We start from the raw sequence: 14,442 nt of genomic DNA on the forward strand, positions 1-14,442 counted from the left end.
TTATTGCGCTGTCACTTCCTTTCTCCATTATAATAAACATGATATATGATGATTTGTGATGTTTACAGAAGTAAACTAAGTGGTGTCTTGCAGTAGGAAATTAGGTGAAACTGATTATTATTCCCGTCACTTCTTATAACTGATCCCACAGCTACACAACATAAAATAAACAACATGGAGTGTTTTGTTTAACTCACCTGGTATGACAGCCAGGCCCATGTCCTGAGGCTACAGGTCGTAGATGAAGTCCACTGGAACCTTTTCCTGTCCTCTTACTGCTCAAATTAGGCACTAGAACCACAAACAGAAAGAAATATTGAGAAGCCAAAGACAACACGAGTTCTAAAAGGAAGTAAAAAAAAGTCTCCTAACAGGTTTCACAAGCAGCCAAACTTTTGCAGATGCCAAAGATAGAGCGGGTAGTGTCACACTTTGCTCTGCTGCCATTATCTTGAGCACACACAGACACCCAGCCCTGTTTCCCTCTTCCTCTATCAGATTCTTTGGTTCAATGCCAGACCTTCAGAAAAAATATTGCACTCCACCTTAAGCTGATCCGTCTACTATTTGTCAGAGCCTCTTCACACATGGTTTCCATGGAAACGTGGCTTTTATTGGACAGTGGTGACTAGATTCATGGGGGCCTTGACATTGTCACCACACCTGGCTGTATTGCCATCACATCTGACCTGGTTCACACAGAACAAAGACCTGCTGTTCCTTCAGGGAGTCACAGTGAACTCCAGATTCTGGGGTTATTTCATCAAGTCCAACACTTCCAAGTGAAGCTGTGTAGTCAGTGTTCTCCAAAAAAACAGAAAGAAATACACTGCCTGCGCTCTGAAACATTTACTGAGGATTGTTGAAGCATAGATAAAACACTGTGAAGAAGAGGACTGGAGTCAGTGGATACAGGCCTGATAGGGGGATAGATCCTCTCCAGAACCTCAACGTTACTGAAGCTGTGTGGGAGCATGTGGACAGAGAATGTGCCAAAAGGCAAAAACGTCCAAAGAAAAGCTTGGAGGACTATTCCTGTGGTAACTTAGGCTTTGCTCATAGCTTTTGGACAGGACTGTGAATCTTTTAAGAATTTAACTGTAAATTTCCTGAACTGAGCATCAGTAACTGATTTCCTGCCATAATTTTTCTATATTAGAGATGAGAGGTCCTACGGCAACTAAAATGGGACAAATTTGGACAAACGATAATATGTACCAGTAGGTCCAACTACAGGGGCACGATGGAGGGTTTAACTGACACTATAAGCAGCTTTGTACTTATGCCGACTTTATGTACAGGTAAATAATGGGAAAAAAAGTTAATCCTTGTATTATGTTGAAAAAAATCACATTGATTATGTTGTGGGTCATTTTGACCCACACTTTAAATCTACTCACAACATTAAAAGAATCTAGTTAAACCAAGAAAAACTTTTTCAGGTTATGTAAACATTTAGAAAAGAGACATTTAAGACAATCTTTTCACTACAACGCCATATTTAAGAACTATCTTTGTTTTTCCTTCTTCACAAACATTTTTAACTTTCCCCATTTTCTCTGATGTTCTCAGTTTGAATATTTCCAATGTCCTCCAGATGATGGACAGACAGTAACTGTGTGTGTTCTGCAGATGTAATTCTTACAAGTCCTGGCTTATTTTTTCTGACTGTAACAAACATAAAGTTTTCTCTTTAGAAGTTCATCTCCAAGGCAGTAGGATGTAAGGAAGTTGTCACATGTGATGTTATGCACCTCCAGGTGGCTTTCCAGTGTACACTTACATATTTTATGCATAGCTAGATTTTGAATTAAAGGCTATCCATATTTTTAAACCATACTTGGCAGGCTTGTTTCGCCTGAATGTAATAAGGTGTTCATTGACAGTAACGTGCAAACCAAGACTGTACAACAAAGGTAGAATTTCGACCCATTTATCCCATACATCAGATTGCAGCTAGCTTGTCTCTTTCATGTCAATTCGATTTGGTGTCACGGTTGTCAAATCAGATGGCTCAAGATTTTATGTCCAATGTCTCCAGAGACATTGTTGCTGGAAAGTTCTTCATTCCACAGACTTACAGTACAGGGGCGAGAAAGTTTATCCCCAAGACACACCTGAGTGTCTGTGTATGAATGTCTATTCTAAAGCATTAAAAACAAAAAGAAGCAATCAAAATTAAGTACATTTAAGAGACATTTTTTGTTTTACTCTAATCAACAACTTACCCACACTGAAGTGTCTGGGTCAAAATGACCCCCAACATCATCTTCGTATACAAACACTGCATAGATGTTCGACTACACATAAAAGTCTCCATATTTCACTCAAAAGTTGATGAACCCAGATGAGGAAAGTCACAAATTTTCATGAAGAAAAAGAAAGGTTAACCAGGAGTTTGTTCATCACAAAAACTGAAATGGGTCAAATTGACCCTTAACATAATATAAAGGTTGAAAGCAGTAATGTGTTGGCATTATGTCTAGTGGCATCAGAGATGGTTTCCAACATAGTTTTCACGGCTTGCAAGATTCTATTAGACCAGGTTTCAGGTTGGTCAAATGTATTTCACAGTCTCATTCACAACAGTCCTCTTTGCAACAGATGGAACTTTAATGCCCCAAGATGTAGTCCCAAAATAATAAACAACAACAAAAACAAAAAGTTCAACCTTAACTCCTAACCAGCAGGTTAGTTGCGAAGAATATGACACAGTCTTATGCAAAGACGTGTTTTTTTTTGTGTGTTTTAAGGTTCCAGAAGAGAGGTCTCTCACAGCCTTTGTGGATGATAAACAGATACAGTTAGTCTATTTCTTGATACTATAGCACTGCGCTGATACCATATCTCCTCGCTACTAACGGACCGGCAGTATGGAAATATGAAATGTTTAACAGATTGTACAAGACTCTATGATAAAATATACATAAAACAGCCTCAGCGCAGAACCCTGATGGTTATGGGTTCATGAAACTTGTCCAGATCAGATCAGGTTGAGAGGTCTCAAAACTAAAGTAGTCTAATCATGTATAAATCCTAAAAGGCTGACACATATATCTCATTTGAACTATATATAATCTACACGCAACTCACAAGTGAGTCACATATTTCACAAACATGCATTACATGGAAACTTTCCAAAACCACATTTTTGCACATGTGGTTCATATTTATGTTGATTGAAAGGAAAAAAATGAGTACCGACCACTTAAAACTTTCAGCTTTTTACTTTAGGAAAACATGGAAGTAAAAAGGTGTGCTGGGGTACCAGGCTGTGTGCTTTACACACACTCCACCCTAGCTCCCCTTATACACTGCTTCCTATACAGTCCCACACCTCCCACCCCATCCCTCCACCTCTACACACTCACACACACACCCCTTCACATACTTCACTCTGCACACATACACACCCCCTAGCCCCCCTTTCATCCGGCCTCATACTCCTTATACATAAGCACACTCCATCATACACACACCTTTCACATAGTGCCCCCCTGACATACCCCTTCCATACCCCAGCTGTCCTCATCCATATTCCATTGCCCACCCACTCACCTGATTCCTCCCTTTATCCCAACCTCCAAACACACACACACACACACACCTCACCTTCCATTTGAAACTTCATCAATTTGCTCACACTCACCCTCCTCTCTCCTTCCCAACATGCCCGGTGTGAGATGCCCCGGGGGGCAGAGGGCAGGCAGGCCTCATGCACCATCACACTCCCCATGATAAAATAGTTTTTAACATCGAGAACGATCTCTAAAACCCGGAGAATGTTGTCTGCATCAGATCTTGAAATGATGCATCTTCCATTGGTTGTTGCTTTTCTGTTTTTCTGTTTCAACACGGCGACTTCTGTTTGGACAGAATCCTGCCAAACTTTTCACAGGTACACCCAAAACGGCCCACCTCACTCTGGTCTTATCAAGTCTCCTTTGGCTTCCAGTCCAGTTGGCGTTGACCTCAACACTTTAGCCAGCTAACGGAGGTTAAGGTTTTATATTTTCCCTCTGACACCTGTCTGCCGTCCTGTTCCTTTAGCTGTGGGAAATTGTCCTGCGATCAGAACTCTGTGGGACACATATTCCTGAGGGCGCGACCTTTGGTCTTCAGACTAGAGCCTCCTAAAGACCTGAGGAGACCAGGGTTTTCAGGCTGTAGCCCCCAGACCGTGTGATGATTTGTCCCCGTCTATCCATGTGAAGATCATTTTATTCAGATAAGCTTTTGGTTGTTTTTTTTATTTGTTATTTTCTTCAATAATTTTGGTGTTTTGTTGTGCTCATTTCATGCACTGCTTTGGGATTTCTTTGTGTAAAACAGGCTTTATAAATAAACTTTACTTACTCTGATAGGATACTTTAGTAAAATCTCCAGTATTACAGATAAAGTGGAAAAGTACTCAGATAGTCCTTAGCTGTTAAATAATGCATGAAAATGTGACAGTCTCATTAAAATTTACATTTTAACTGCATGTTGTTGAAATGATGACATTCCCTCAATGTTTCCTGTTGACAACCTCCATCAGTCGCTGTGTCTCCATTACAGCTCTTGCAAAATAAAAGCAACAAACCAAAGCTGCGATTTGCAGATGTTTCACACAGAAGACTTGATAAAAATTGCAGCTGATGCCAGGTAACCAGGTCGTGTTGTTTCAGTGATTTCCGCTTTCTGTGGATGATTTTTCACAGCTTTTTGATGCCATTCTCTCATTTTCCTCTCTAATTCCTTAGTTTTTCACTGTTCCAATTTAAGTTGGAGGTTTTATTTTCTTCTAAATTGTAACAAAAGTTTCAGTCTCCTCCTCTGTTCATGTATACCACGCCGTAAATGTGGAAAAAAAGTGTTTCTGTAAAACTCAAACTCAAAATCAACACATCAGAAAAATGACCTCAAAACGTTTTAATGATAATTGGGAGCAATTCCATTACCCATGATGCTTTCTGTCAGTCCTTGTGCTTGACAAACAACATAAATAGGACGGCAGAAAGCAGCTTTATGCATGCTTGCAGGTCAAAATAATCTTTAAGAAGCTGAAGTGAGAAAGTTTCTTCCTGTGAAGTGAGTCAGCGTGACGAGAAAGTGGGATTGCATCTGCGTTGTGACCTTAAAAAAACCAGTCAGTCTATTTTCGTCCTCTGTAGCAATGTGAGAGCTGTGGTTTGCCACCAGTATGTCGCAACAAGCTGCGATGTAGGCACCTGTCACGTTCAAGGAAAAGAACAGAAAAGGTCTGTCCATCCTGACAGAATGACAACTCCATCTGCTCCTCCGTTCTTCGGTAAGTCCATCCTCCTCACCTCCATCCAGTCAGTTACCACAGCTCCAGCATAAACAGTGAAACAAATGCTTTCAGCCATGTTGAAATGTGCAGAGAGAAACAAGGATCAGAAAAGAACAAACGTTTTCCACCGATCCATCAGAATTTAGTCATGAAAATACTGAAATCTATTTTTTGGACATATATTTCTAATGAAACTACATACCAGAGTAATAGTACGGTATGTAGTCGCTCCCCGCGGCCCTGAATTATTAAGCTCTTTGGAAAATGAACTAGAGTAATATTTAAGATTGCACGAAGAAATGGAGCCAGGAAAAAGTCTCAGTATTCCTTTTTTTATTAACAAAAAAAAAGTTTTTAGGTTATGATGAGAGTAATTAATACGGCAACAATAGTTAATGGTCAAAATATGAAACAGTAACTGAAAACTAAATACTTGTGGAATTACATACCTAGAGATCGGTGAGGCTGGCTGCAGTTTAAAGCACTGAGCACATTAACGCTGCTTTGTTCAAGTTCTTTCTTCTTGTGTTTTGTTGAATCTATTGCTCCTTTTTTTCAAGATTTGTGTGATAAAATACTTTGGTTGAAATATTAAACAATAAGAAACTAAATAAATGCACAAATGGAAGGAAATGTTGAACACAACAGAGTTTAAAAACACAAATCAACCGTTTTTGACAAGTTAAGGTAAAATTTGAGACTACAAAAGATCCTAAATCAGGAATTATTCAGGACACGGAAAAAGCCGGCTGGACATCCCATCATGAGCGCCTCCCCGTATTTAGTCATACATTTAGTAATACGTAGTCATGGAAATAATTATTCACCCAATTTTGTTCTCTAATGTCATGTTTATTTTAATGCCTGTGTGAGGGACCGAGCCGAAAAACCAGAGGAATGTTTTTAGAAAAATATAATGTCTACATTTATTTAACAAAAATAACAAAATAAATCTTTCAGTGCAAAAACTTTGGGCCCATAAAAGAGGTCAAAGAAAACAAACGCCAACCTAGGTATTAACATAAGGAACTCAAACACTAACTGACCTACCTAACTGACACACAAGGGACACATATATACTGGCTGATCAGGCCATTTTGACACATGAGGGGGGGGGGGGGACAATACTAAATCTTTCTAGTCTTTCTGGGTGTGTTCTTCCCGTGTATTCATGGGGTCTCTCCAGGTACTCCGTCCAAAGACATGCAGGTTAGGTGAAGCGGTTACTCTAAATCAGGGGTGACCAATCCTGGTCCTCGAGGGTGTCCTGCAGGTGTCCTGCAGGTGTCCTGCAGGTGTCCTGCGGGTGTCTTGCTGGTGTCCTGCAGGTGTCCTGCGGGTGTCTTGCAGGTGTCCTGCAGGTGTCCTGCGGGTGTCTTGCAGGTGTCCTGCAGGTGTCCTGCGGGTGTCTTGCTGGTGTCCTGCGGGTGTCCTGCGGGTGTCTTGCTGGTGTCCTGCGGGTGTCCTGCGGGTGTCTTGCGGGTGTCCTGCAGGTGTCCTGCGGGTGTCCTGCGGGTGTCTTGCGGGTGTCCTGCGGGTGTCTTGCGGGTGTCCTGCGGGTGTCTTGCGGGTGTCCTGCGGGTGTCTTGCGGGTGTCCTGCGGGTGTCTTGCGGGTGTCTTGCTGGTGTCCTGCGGGTGTCTTGCAGGTGTCCTACGGGTGTCCTGCAGGTGTCTTGCAGGTGTCCTGCAGGTGTCCTGCAGGTGTCCTGCAGGTGTCTTGCTGGTGTCCTGCGGGTGTCTTGCGGGTGTCCTGCGGGTGTCTTGCGGGTGTCCTGCAGGTGTCCTGCAGGTGTCTTGCTGGTGTCCTGCAGGTGTCTTGCAGGTGTCCTACAGGTGTCCTGCAGGTGTCTTGCAGGTGTCCTGCAGGTGTCCTGCAGGTGTCTTGCTGGTGTCCTGCAGGTGTCTTGCAGGTGTCCTGCAGGTGTCCTGCAGGTGTCTTGCAGGTGTCTTGCAGGTGTCCTGCAGGTGTCTTGCTGGTGTCCTGCAGGTGTCCTGCAGGTGTCTTGCAGGTGTCCTGCAGGTGTCTTGCAGGTGTCTTGCAGGTGTCCTGCAGGTGTCCTGCAGGTGTCCTGCAGGTGTCCTGCAGGTGTCTTGCAGGTGTCCTGCGGGTGTCCTGCAGGTGTCTTGCTGGTGTCCTGCGGGTGTCCTGCAGGTGTCTTGCAGGTGTCCTGCGGGTGTCCTGCAGGTGTCTTGCAGGTGTCCTGCAGGTGTCCTGCAGGTGTCTTGCTGGTGTCCTGCAGGTGTCCTGCAGGTGTCTTGCAGGTGTCTTGCTGGTGTCCTGCAGGTGTCCTGCAGGTGTCTTGCAGGTGTCTTGCTGGTGTCCTGCAGGTGTCTTGCAGGTGTCCTGCAGGTGTCCTGCAGGTGTCTTGCAGGTGTCCTGCAGGTGTCCTGCAGGTGTCTTGCTGGTGTCCTGCAGGTGTCTTGCAGGTGTCCTGCAGGTGTCCTGCAGGTGTCCTGCAGGTGTCTTGCTGGTGTCCTGCAGGTGTCCTGCAGGTGTCTTGCAGGTGTCCTGCAGGTGTCCTGCAGGTGTCTTGCAGGTGTCCTGCAGGTGTCCTATGTGACCCTGCTGGAAAACTCCAGACTAAGACAAGGTCTGCTCATGTCTGCTAAATACACATTGATTTGAATCGGGTCTTCTGCAGCTGGGACACTTGGAAAACCTGCAAGACACCTGCCCTCGAGGACCTGGGTTGATGATCCCTGTTCTTAATTGTCCTTAGAGTAAGTGTGAGGGGTTGTTTGTCTCTATGTGGCCCTGCGATGGACTGGGACCTGTCCAGGGTGTATCCCACCAGCTTGGCCGCAGGTTGCTGGGATAGGCTCCAACTCCCCCGCGACCTTGGATCGGATCAAGCGGTTCAGAGAATAAATGAATGAATGTGTCCCATGACAGTTGATATATTTACCTTTTTTATTTTAGCAATTAAAAGGTTTAAGAACAGAATGATTTCGGCCATGAGGTAAGGATGTCTCGCAAGCCGAGTCACTTGGAAGTAGAAGAGTTTCTGATTTACGTTTAATTCAGATGAAATCTACAGAAAGGAAACTGCAGCTTTGACTTCAGATTGCAGCATTGAACTTCTCTTTTCTCTGAGTCCTGCAGATATCGCGGGACAACAGCTGCCTCTTTCCTCCACATTTCTGACTTGTCCTTATCTTACTCATTAGAGCTGAATTTCCTTCTTCTTTTTGAGCTTCTCTGGAAGCGAGTGCACTTTGGAACAGGAAGTGCAAAGCCACAGAGCTGCGACGTCTTCCTTCCTGACTCGAGCGACAAAAGCAGAAACTAATCATGTTTATTATATTTAGAAAATGAACAGTAATGTGACAGTTGTAGCATTTTAAAGGTTTTATGTATGAAATATCGCAGTGATAAAAGCTCCCACGTTGTCCTGCAGGTCTGGTAGTGCTGCTTCCCTGGGCTCAGGCAGCTGCAGCAGGTAAAGGAATACTTCAAAATTTGCTCAGGAATGGTATTGGATTATGCTTTTTTAATATTCTCCCTCCATCTCTTCTGTTTTCCTCCCAGTTTCTCTGAATGTCAGTCCGAACCGTCTGCAGTTTTTCACAGGAGAATCCATCCGGCTGAGTTGTGAGGCAGAGGAGAGCAGCTCTGCTGCCGGACAGACTCTGAGGAGGACGTTCACCGATAAAACGGAGACCTGCGGAGTGGATAACAGCTTCAGAGGGTGCAGCGGTTCCACCTACACCGTCACAAGTCTCTCTTCTGAAGACCAGGGAATTTACTGGTGTGAAGATTTGAGTGGCCAGAAGAGCAACAACGCCACAATCATCGTTTCAGGTAGAGGAAGTGGTCTTCGCTCCTTCAGCAGATGATGTCGGAGATGTTCTTTAAGCTTTAAAGGCGGGAAATGTTCCACAGTGGATCAGCAAACACAAGCAGATGAGACAGTAAATGAAATGAACGACTAACTTTAGCAGTTAAAGAAGGAGGAATGCTGAACTCCTGGTACCTGGTCACCATCATCCAGCTTTAATGATGAACCTTATGAAGGAAAATGTGAAGAAACTTAAAGCTGATGAAGATGTCGGATTCCTGATGTCAAACTTAAAGTTAGTAGGGTCAAGAACTTATGACTCAGGAAAATCAGATCAGATCAGATGCAGATCTCTAGCAGCTGCAGACCTCTAGGAGCTGCCGACCTCTAGAAGCTGCAGACCTCTAGGAACTGCAGACCTCTAGGAATTGCAGACCTCTAGCAGCTGCAGACCTCTAGGAGCTGCCGACTTCTAGGAGCTGCCGACCTCTAGGAGCTGCCGACCTCTAGAAGCTGCAGACCTCTAGGAACTGCAGACCTCTCGCAGCTGCAGACCTCTAGGAGCTGCCGACTTCTAGGAACTGCAGACCTCTAGGAACTGCAGACCTCTAGGAGCTGCAGACCTCTAGGAGCTGCAGACCTCTAGGAGCTGCCGACCTCTAGAAGCTGCAGACCTCTAGGAACTGCAGACCTCTAGGAGCTGCAGACCTCTAGGAGCTGCAGACCTCTAGCAGCTGCAGACCTCTAGGAACTGCAGACCTCTAGGAGCTGCAGACCTCTAGGAACTGCAGACCTCTAGGAGCTGCAGACCTCTAGGAACTGCAGACCTCTAGGAGCTGCAGACCTCTGGGAACTGCAGACCTCTAGGAACTGCAGACCTCTATCAGCTGCAGACCTCTAGGAACTGCAGACCTCTAGGAACTGCAGACCTCTAGGAGCTGGAGACCTCTGGGAACTGCAGACCTCTAGGAACTGCAGACCTCTATCAGCTGCAGACCTCTAGGAACTGCAGACCTCTAGGAACTGCAGACCTCTAGGAGCTGGAGACCTCTAGCAGCTGCAGACCTCTAGGAGCTGCAGACCTCTAGGAGCTGCAGACCTCTAGGATTTGCAGACCTCTAGGAGCTGCAGACCTCTAGGAGCTGCAGATCTCTAGGAGCTGCAGACCTCTAGGAGCTGCAGATCTCTAGGAGCTGCAGACCTCTAGGAGCTGCAGACCTCTAGGAGCTGCAGATCTCTAGGAGCTGCCGACCTCTAGGAGCTGCAGACCTCTAGGAGCTGCAGACCTCTAGGAGCTGCAGATCTCTAGGAGCTGCCGACCTCTAGGAGCTGCAGACCTCTAGGAGCTGCAGACCTCTAGGAGCTGCAGACCTCTAGGAGCTGCAGACCTCTAGGAGCTGCAGACCTCTAGGGTTTGCAGACCTCTAGGAGCTGCAGACCTCTAGGAGCTGCAGACCTCTAGGAGCTGCAGATCTCTAGGAGCTGCAGACCTCTAGGAACTGCAGACCTCTAGGAGCTGCAGATCTCTAGGAGCTGCAGATCTCTAGTAACTGTAGATTTAGAGCAGTTATGTGAATGTAAACATGCTTCAAATGATCATCTTCCTTACTGTCAAGAGTTTAGCATATTTATTTTTATTGACACAGTGTCGCCAGCATCACTCAAAACAATAAATATTCTGATCAAACACCAAAGATTTCTACCATCAGAATCTTCTTCTGGTTGTGACCCTTTGTGTTTTTCAGATTGTCCTTTTATCGTGGACGTCCCTGCACTTCCTGTCATGTTGGGAGGTCAAGTCACACTGCGCTGCAGGAGCCGGAATGGTTCTACCAACCCGGTTTACCTTTTCAAGTATGGTAAACATAACAAGCCTCTGACAGCGACACCTGCAGGAGAATTCACCATCGCTGACGTCCAGCAGTCTGATGAAGGCTTCTGCTGGTGTTCTGATTATACAAAGATGTGTCCATCCTGCTTTCTGTCTGTTACAGGTATTGTGTTCACGCTAAATGATTCCATTTAGAGATGTTTTTACACTGATCCCTTATCAGTCACATGTGTGAAAAGTTTACGTGTTTCTGTATGAACAGTTACTTCCTGTAAGATTTTATCTTTTGTTTTCGACACGATGCCTCAACGCCCCCAAACGAACTCAACACACTTTGTGTGAACGAGAGTGTGTTGGGTTTAAAGTACTAAGTCCATTTGGTACCATTTACCGTTTATTGGTGGCAGATGGATGAGTGCTCCTGGACTCTCCTCGTCGTGCCTACTTTAAGTTTCAAACAACTTTATTTAAATATAAACGCAACACAAATGGTAAAGAACCTCAAATTTAAGGCTTGCAATGGTTAAAGGTCGGATTCTGGCTGAATATGGATTTCCCATGAGCCTTTGCGCACTGGGACTTGGTAGATCTATGAATCTAGAGAAATGAGTATTTCAACAGGAAACTGAAGCCACATTTTTTTTCAGATACGTTCCAGTTTGAGAAGTTCGTCTTCTCAAAGTCTCAAATAGAAAACACAAACAATGGTGGGGCACAAATTGTTTAATTTGAACAGAAAATAACCAACTTAGAGCGCAGTTGTAGCAACGCTGAAGACCGGGATCTGTGAGGAGGAAGAGACGGTGATGGGGCCGGGGGGAAGGGCCTGAAGGGGAGAGTGGAACAGACCCAGCAGGGTGGGTGGGCACCATGGAGCAGTTGGAGACAGAGAGGCTTGGGCCACTCATAACACTGAAGAGCAGGCCAGCTGGGCTTAGACCGACCCGAACAGTGACGCCCCCCCCCCCCAGCTGAACAGCATCCGCCAGGACCCTGACAATCCTCTTACATTTTACTGAGTCTTAAAACTGTCCTGCGTTCAGGCAATCAGAGTGAAACCTGCTGAACTGAACACGCTCAGCATTTCCAGTCCGATGTATCTCCTCAGGAATTTCCACCTTCCACTGTGACACACACACACACACACACACATCACACATGTATGAAGAGAAACTGATTAATACAATCATGCAAATCAGTAAATATGAATAAAACAGTGTAAAACTGATTCAAATATTCCGTCATACTTCAGTTCATACTTCAGGAGTAAACTCCACCGACCAATCAGCTCGGTGATCTGCATGGATCCGATCAGTGGAATGAAATGAATCAGACTTTTTTATCCCACGAGGGGAAATCAGACATGAATGACGTCTGACTTCTTCCACGTCTTGAATTGTTCTGTCTGAAATAAAACCCACCATCTGTAAACTGTTTAAACATTTTATCATTTTTCTCTCTTCCACAGCTACCCCTCTGATTTCCGTCCCATCCCTTCCCACCCCGTCCAGTCTCACTCTGCTCCGACTGCTCCGCCACCTGGTGGTTATCAGCCCGTACTGCGTCTCCACCGCTCTGCTCGCTTCTCTACTCTGCTGCAAGAAGGCAGGTTGGTGTTGTAAAGCTTTCTCCCTGAACCCTGCAACGTCTGCCAGCATGCTGAACAGCAAAGCTGCGTTACTTTTTACATTTTTGAGGCAAATCGCAACAGTTTTACATAGAAGCGCCTAAAACTGAGAAAATTTTATTGATATGAAACTTTTTTAACTTCATCCACAGAAAAGAGACATTTTGCCTCCTTCGAGATGGAAATCCACGCAGAGAGCCAGGAGGAACAGCAGAACGAGTATTATAATACTGCTGCTGCTGCTGTCACCACACAGCATTTCTTCTGAACAGAAGAGTGTGTGTGTGTGTGTGTGTGTGTGTGTGTGTGTGTGTGTGTGTGTGGGGGGGGGGGGTTCCAGTGAAGCTGCACTTTAATCTGCTCCCAACTTTTTAGAAAAAGAGCTATTTGATGAAAGGTTTACTTATTTGCTTGACATAATAAATATTACTTTACTTGCAGACTTGTTTGTTTCTTCAGTGCACGACAGAATATTTAATTCATTTTTATTGAATTTTTTTTTTTTTTCACCATGGAAATTCCTCTTCTTTTGCAGGTCTTCTCTCTCCCTCTCTTCATCCAGTCATGTCAAGTATCAACATACAAGTCAGTAAAAGATTAATTAGAAAATAAAAAAGAAGTATTAAGCGGCGTCATTGAATCTTCAATATTTCCTTTTATATTCATGAATCTCAAGCCTTTAGCAATGTAAACTTTTACAAGCAAACATGGCTGCTGGAAAAAAGAAAATGTCTGAAATTAAGAATTTTATATGTGAGACCTTCAAAAGTCCTAAAAGAGGCAAAATTGTCAGCCTGGATGTAAACATTTATTTCGTCAAGCCTGAATGTTATTTATTTAAACGACAACCTCTGGCAGTTAAAAGTGAAGCCTATGTGGAAGTGCATAGAACCGCAGTTCCCCCTTCATCCACTAGGGGCTGGAAAACAGAGCAAATCCTATTATAGACTCCCATGTTAAAAAGACCAACTTCACAGCAGAAATAAACATGTTTACAGCCTGGTTCAAAAATCCATTTTAGGTTTAATAGGTCAGGTTTACCTTCATGACAACTGTGGGGGGGAGTAAGTTTTTTTGTGACTCGCCTGCTTAGAAGTAATTTAATCTCAAAATTCTGTATAATTAGGGCCCTTTTGATTGACAGCTACGTGATATCCTGCTTAAAAAGGACAATATGTAGCACAACAGGATGTTTTTACTCGTTTACAGCGGAACTTAGCTTTAGCCTGCCTACCTCTGTTAACTGGTTAGCTCGGATACCCAGGCCTGCTAAGGGCCTGTTCCCTCTTGCTGCGGGGAACTGCTGGGGCCAGGGTGACCAGATCTTCTCTCACCAAATGTGGGACAAAGACGATGAAAATGTGGGACAATGTGAGATTCCCGTCTGCCATGACAAAGTTTTTAAAAAATAAACTTTCTGTTGTGCTCTTTGGTAATGAAATTACTAACCAAACATAACAAATCTGTCATTACAAAGCCTCCCTCTGAGTAGCGCGTTTTTGGTGTCGTTTTACGTCATATTTCCCGCCGTGTGACACGGAAAAATTACTTTGACAAACCCTCCCACAGTCTCCTTGAATAGATTTAACCCAGGAATTTATGCTTTCCCAGTCTTTGTTGTAACAACACTTTCTTTTCTTCTTTACTGTTGTCGTCTCCCTGTCCTCCATGATCTTTCAGTGTATTTATTTATTTTCATTAGGAGGTGCACCGGTGCATCCTAGATGTGCATTAAGTCCCGCCTCCCAGTTTGATCGAAATGAGTTTAACTCAAATCAGCAGGCGGTGTGATGTGACAGCCGTCAAATCTTTAACACAAGTAGTCAAAGCCAGTTTTGTTTTATTTGGTTTTTTTTTCCTTCACAAAAGTGAAGCCTGGTCGTAACATCGCGGGACAGCTCCTCATTTTGC

General features: G+C 44.4%; 1 protein-coding gene across 1 annotated transcript; it reads left to right on the forward strand.

Annotated features, from left to right (window-relative positions):
- Positions 1 to 5,205: 5,205 nt before the first annotated feature.
- LOC306769297 (uncharacterized protein) lies at positions 5,206 to 12,799 on the forward strand (the record flags this gene model as incomplete). Its single annotated transcript, XM_079257863.1, has 6 exons — positions 5,206 to 5,290; positions 8,693 to 8,734; positions 8,824 to 9,096; positions 10,819 to 11,067; positions 12,373 to 12,513; positions 12,684 to 12,799. The coding sequence occupies exons 1-6, from the start codon at positions 5,260 to 5,262 to the stop codon at positions 12,797 to 12,799; spliced, it is 852 nt and encodes a 283-aa protein (XP_079113989.1). The 5' UTR covers positions 5,206 to 5,259.
- Positions 12,800 to 14,442: the final 1,643 nt, after the last annotated feature.

This window comes from Telmatherina bonti, assembly GCF_933228915.1.
Source record: "Telmatherina bonti genome assembly, chromosome: 18".
Lineage (NCBI taxonomy): Eukaryota > Metazoa > Chordata > Actinopteri > Atheriniformes > Telmatherinidae > Telmatherina > Telmatherina bonti.